At 44.8% G+C, this 6,373-nt stretch overlaps 1 protein-coding gene across 1 annotated transcript; it reads left to right on the top strand.

Annotated features, from left to right (window-relative positions):
* Positions 1-815: 815 nt before the first annotated feature.
* On the top strand, positions 816-6,173 carry LOC139933059 (atypical chemokine receptor 3-like). Its single transcript, XM_071927060.2, has 2 exons — positions 816-932; positions 3,515-6,173. The coding sequence occupies exon 2, from the start codon at positions 3,587-3,589 to the stop codon at positions 4,724-4,726; it is 1,140 nt and encodes a 379-aa protein (XP_071783161.1). The 5' UTR covers positions 816-932; positions 3,515-3,586; the 3' UTR covers positions 4,727-6,173.
* Positions 6,174-6,373: the final 200 nt, after the last annotated feature.

Below are 6,373 nucleotides of genomic sequence, written 5' to 3'. Positions count from 1 at the left end.
GGGCGTTTTCAGTTTCCACTGTGTGCCTAGACGCTGGGTTTAACCCATTTGCTGGTCTTTGGTGGGAGTGGAGCACTGTGATTGTGGTTTACCAGGTACTTCATGTCTGCTCTTCTAGTTTCAGATTTAGGTAAGCTTGGGGCGGGGCACTGGGTGTATGCACTGACTGACTTATAGGTATATTATTTATTGTGCATTGAGCTTTACAGGTTAGCATTATCTGTAACATTCAGTAAATCATTATAATCATTGTGACAAATCATAGATGCCCTTATTTCCCTTCATCAGGCTGATACGGAAGACGATTAATGCCACATGTGAACAATTTATTTGACTTCTGAGATTAATCTCAGATTTCTCAGAACTCTCATTCTCAGAATTCTAAACTCAAAATTCTGACTACTCTTACAACTTTGACTTTAATCTCAGAATTCTGAGATTAAAGTTTAGGGTCAGAATTCTGACTTCAATCTCAGAATTCTCAGAACTCAATTTATTTATGTATTTTTTCACGTGGCCCTAATCCTCTTCCGTAGGGCCTGAGCATATTGTGTCATCAAACTCTTGCACAATCAATACTATTACAGCATGCAGCCTCTGAAGAAGTTTATCCTAGCGGATGCAAAGGTGGAAATCCGGTTGCAGTCTTTTTTCTTCTTGGCCGAAACTCCCCGGGCTGCTGTGTATTGAGAGCCTGAAGTGATGCCATGTTGATGTGCACGGCTTTTAGGGCCAACCTTGGAGGCGTAGCTCTTCAGGGTATCAGCAAGTGCAGGAGGAGGAACAGGCTCAGATTCACTTTAGGAGACAGAGGGAGACACACAAGTAGGAAGAGTCATCCCTCATCAGTAGAACTAATACGCGAAAATTAGCCTACTCTATTCTTCAAAAGAGGAGACTTCAGAGGGACGAGGACTCTTAAAAAAAAGTAAGTTGCAAAAAATGAGGTTAAGTAGGACAAAAAGATATCTATTAGGAAGTTTCTCTTTCTAACATTTTCAATGCATGTCATTATTAGTGCATATTGTGTGTGGAATTTTACTATTTGCAGAATCGCTGTTGTCTTTGTGTGCGACAGCTGGCTGGCTGCGAGTAGCCTACAGTTAACCTAGTATTTTTTATATGAAAAAATCGTTTAAGTCCCTACATTATGGGAATATTATAATGATACCAAAGGAGATAAAAAAAAATACCATAGACTAAGGTTACTATATAGCTTACTCACTACTAAGTAAGCTACCACAGACGCACAATTAAGTTCTTACAAGAATACTATAGGACTATTATAGGAATATTATAGGGGTTTCTCTCTTTTTTCGCTAAGGCCAGTTGGTTCCTATGTGGGGTTTTCAGCTTCCCAGCGGGGTACGCGGCACTGTGCGCCGATTACCAGCCTATCCATTCAAACACCGAGTAAGGCTACTGTATACCGAAGCTGGTAACTGATAAGAAAAGTTTGTTTTCACCCTGATATAAATCAACAATGACAACAGTGACATTGTATGTGTACTCAGTCAGCACGTCTTAGATCTTTCGGTGCATTCAGCACTTGTGCGTAATGACGATAAGACGGAACTTTTTGAAACCGAGACGAAATTGCTTCTTAGCAGTTACAACATCGACATCTTAACCCACGGGGAAAGCCATGGACCTGTCTTAAAAATGTCACAGCTTTCATCCCAACTAAAGCCTGAATAAAAAGGCAAACAGGAGTAATTTCTTACAGACACACCGCACCTGCAGCGTTCCTCTCGACAGCATTAACACATGAAAACGGCCTTCAGTGAGCTCATTATTTTCTGTGTATTGAAAAACAAAAGCTGCCTTACAACTAATTTGTAACTGGATGCTGTCGGCTTGTGTATGAGAGAGAGAGAGAGAGAGAGAGAGAGAGAGAGAGAAATAGAGAGAGAGAGATTTACTATGTGCTACGTTATCTGATGGTGTGAGTGTGAAGAGGTTAATTGGCTTGAAGCCTGTGGGGTTTACCTGGCACCTCCAGGTATTCTCCATATAATAGAAGGGAATTATACAGAGACCACTGTGAGGGATTATCTGAGCATACAAAATCCCTCTATTAGAAAGGAACAGCATTCTCCAGAGGCGTAAAGTAATGGAAACTGAGATTAAATGCGAGGTTTCTGACATTTCTTCTAAACAGAAGACAGATACCAAAGTAAGACATAACACAACTTAGAAGGCCAGGCCACACATTTCTAATATGTTCAAGCTGTCCTTATGCAAGGTCAAATATGCCTTGTCAAATATGCCTTGCTCTCCTGCAACTTTGGGTCAAAGATGCTGTGTGCAAACAGCAAAAATTCCCACTCTCCTACACAGACAGCTGTCTGAGGCGGTCACATTTCACTGCACTCCAGCGTGCTGTGTCACCCAGTGGTCGGTGACCCTCGTTTTAGCCGTGGTCAGACCATATCGCAGGCGTTAAGCCCCCCCACTGATGTCTCCACACATTTCACTCTGCGGGCGTACACGTCAATCAGGGGCAACAGGAGGGTTAAGCCACTCGTGTACCGGTTTTGACTTCTCACCTTTCACCTCTGATCCCTCACACTGTGGCTGGCTGGCTGGCAGTCAGAGGAGCCGAGAGAGACATCACACCAAAAACTGTGAAGACAAACCAGACTGAGCTATAGAAGGCCGGGGATTTTACTGTGGCCCTGGGACCAAAAGAGTCAGACCAGTTTATTGGCATGCCGAGCTGCTCTAGACTCCTCCCTTTCTGATCATGCATATTGCTTTACTCTGTGTGTATGAGTATGTATCCTGTGTGTGTGTGTGTGCATGTATGTGTGTTATCTGCTATTAGTTTCAGATGTTATAGCATGACGTCTTCAAGGTTATGAGGAGGCTTTTCTTTGATCCTCTGGGTGGTGACAGCTCCTCTCTCACCCTCTCCTTGCTTATTTCAAGAGAAGAAGAGAAACACGGGAACATTTTTTTTACTATAACAAGCACGTAAAAGGAAAACATTCTTTAAAGTGGCATCAGGTTTCCCAACTTGACCAGTGCTATATCTTGGAACGCCCGGAACGCTCCGGAAATACATTCTGTTTGGGTTTCTCGATCCCATTTCCTCATGTCTAATATGCACCCTGCGCTTTTGGGGCTAATGTAAACATTTATTATGCTGCCCCCTGACTGCACATCAAACGTGGAAAACTCTTTAGTTCTCCAGTTATTACACGGCAACCGAGAACCTCTATGAACTCATGAAAGCTTTGTTTTAACGAGTTAACCACATTAAGATTCTTTAGGATCTGGTGGCATACCACAAGTAGCTTTTGTGTTTTATTAGCTAATGCCGTTCAAGTTCTTACTGAATCTCATAATATACTAGTGAAACCATGCTTTATGTAACAGCAAATTGCCTCTCAAATATGATTCCAGAAAGTTGTCCATCATATGGTTGTATTTAGCCGTTAGATCTTTATCCACATATACTTATATTTCAGTGTGGTGCGAGAACTGATGAGCTGATGTCTTGTTTCCACAGAACTTGTCCCAGTGAGAGGCGGTGTGTGTTTTCTCCCAGTGGTGTGCGGTTGTCTTCTCCCGGGGCTGAGAGATGAGTCTGAGCACCAGTGAGCTGGAGGACCTGTGGGAGTCGTTGGGGGAACTCAACTTCTCTGACACCTTCAGCAACATATCGAGCGTGGAGATGTGCGCCACGGCATTCAACCGCAGCGCTTTGCTTTACTCCATGTGCGTCCTCTACATCTTTATCTTCATCGTCGGCCTGGCTGCTAACGCCCTGGTCCTCTGGGTCAACGTCCGCGCCCAAAGAGACTCCACCCCTCGCCACGAGACACACATGTACATCGCCCACCTGGCGGTCGCAGACCTGTGCGTATGCGTCACGCTGCCCGTGTGGGTGAGCTCGCTGGCCCAGCATGGCCACTGGCCCTTCGGCGAGGTGGCGTGCAAACTCACGCACCTGCTGTTCTCCGTCAACCTCTTCAGCAGCATCTTCTTTCTGGCTTGCATGAGCGTGGACCGCTACGTGAGCGTGACGCAGCACGGAGACGGCGAGGGAGGCGCGCGCAGGAAGTTGATCCGCCGCGGTGCGTGCGTCGGGGTGTGGCTCCTGGCTCTGGTGGCTTCGTTGCCGGACACCTACTTCCTGCGCACCGTGAGGTCGTCACACGGGGACACCATGCTGTGCAGGCCTGTGTACCCGGAGGACAACCCCAGGGAGTGGATGGTGGGGGTGCAGCTGAGCTTCATCCTGCTGGGCTTTGTCCTCCCCTTCCCAGTTATCACGGTGTTCTACGCCCTGCTGGCCGGGGCCCTCACCCCCTCCTCTTCCTCTTCCTCTTCTTCTTCTTCTTCCACCGTAGAGCAGGAGCGCCGCGTGAGCCGCAGGGTGATCTTGGCCTACATCGTGGTCTTCCTGGGCTGCTGGGGTCCGTACCACGGCGTCCTCCTGGCTGACGCTCTGTCTCAGCTGGGCCTGGTGCCTCTGACCTGCGGCCTGGAGAATGTGATCTACGTGGCCTTACACCTCACCCAGTGCCTGTCCCTGCTCCACTGCTGCTTCAACCCCATCCTCTACAACTTCATCAACAGGAACTACCGCTATGACCTCATGAAAGCCTTCATCTTTAAGTACTCCACCAGGACGGGCCTGGCGCGCCTCATCGAGGCTTCCCACGTGTCTGAGGCTGAGTACTCCGCCGTAGCTCTCGACAACCCGCCGCAGATCTGAAACTCACCAAGCCCAATGAGCATTTCTAGAACACTGTGTATAAACCGAAGTGACTATTACATAACATAAACTTATCTTACGACAGATTTGTTTTTATCAGTATCTGGGCCTGAACAATTCAAAGCCTGTCTCCAAAGCATAGTAGGTTTGACATTAGAAGGAAAGAAAACAAGGAAACAAGATTTAAAGTCTATCCAACATCCTCTTCACAGAACTGTGGGTCTGAGTCATGTTGTTTAGTTTCACATGTAAAATAAAAGCTCCGACTGGCTATTATCAACTTTGACAGACTGATGGAAAAAAGCACTTAGAAATTTGACTGATTGATCCTGTTTAAAGTAGTTTTACTGTAAAGGCTGTTGCTGAAGTCATACAAACATAGTAGCTCACTTGTAAAGCCAAAACAGAGACTGTAAATTTGTACCTCTCCGTAGCAGAGGTGAAACAATCATTGACTCTATTGTGTCTCTAGTGATTGTATTGTGTGTGTTTGTGTGTGTGTTGGGGCAGTGGGGGGGCTAGAAATGCTCCTTCCACTTTGTACATAGTCAGATGGGCATTGAATACCATTGCTAGTAATATGTTAATCTTTTTGTATCAAATCATATTTATATATTCTTTAAACATTTTGCCTCTCTCATGTCTGCTCTGTCTGCGCTCCACTTTGTACAACGCTGCCTCATCGTTTTAGTTGAGCCACTGACTGGCTCAATGTTCCAGTCCTGCTGTCTGATTAATCACAACCTCACTTCACATCAGTTGAATCCTTCAGACGAATACCAATATAAATACATTTTAAGTTATTTCATTTGACTAAGGTTTTTAAATCTCATTATCTTAAGACTATATGTTCTGGGAATTCATAGTTCAAGTAAGTAGAGATGTTGTACTTTCAAATGATACAACATTCACACTGCAAATGATTAACTCTACATTTGCAGTTTGTTCAAAATGTTTCCAAGCACACTGATATGGTTCTTTGTCTGAAGGCTTCAACTCCCTTTCCTCATCTGCTGCCTTCAAAGGACTACTGAGCTTTCCTGAAATGTACAGTATGAATTGATGTACTGGCTAATTTTAGCTTCAGTGCTAATAGTGCAAAAGAGACACATGTCCATGTGGTATTAATCCTGCTGCGTCAGCACACCAGCCACAGACAGCAAAGTCTTTATGACCAAATAACCACCAGCAGCTTTACTGCGCTCATGTAGGCAGCAGCTGTGGTGTGCAACAACCAAGTGTTTATTAGGGACCAAATAACAAAAAACATAGCTACATAACTCTATCGGTGTGTGTGTGTGTGTGTGTGTGTGTGTGTGTGTGTGTGTTTGTGTGTGTGTGTGCACCACTGCAGGTTTCAAGGTGTTTCTATGTACATTTTAGACCTTTCTATCTCCATGGTTTTTTGTGCACAGCTTGACACCGAGAGTTGATGTTTTATGTGTCATGAACATTGAGTTATACAGTTCACTCACTGTCTGTGGTAGGAAACATATTTTTTCGATATGCTGACATAGAGCACATTGTGTCATCTGATTGGTTACACATGTATGCTTTTACACTGAAAAGATTCCACGTTGAGATTAGAAAAGAATGAAGACAAACATGTGTCTACAAGAACAGAGGCATTCCATTGGTATTGTAATG

Source organism: Centroberyx gerrardi, chromosome 10, assembly GCF_048128805.1.
Source record: "Centroberyx gerrardi isolate f3 chromosome 10, fCenGer3.hap1.cur.20231027, whole genome shotgun sequence".
NCBI classification, from domain to species: domain Eukaryota; kingdom Metazoa; phylum Chordata; class Actinopteri; order Beryciformes; family Berycidae; genus Centroberyx; species Centroberyx gerrardi.
The sequence above is the reverse complement of the archived record's forward strand: the minus strand, read 5'-3'. Positions and strand labels throughout refer to the sequence as shown.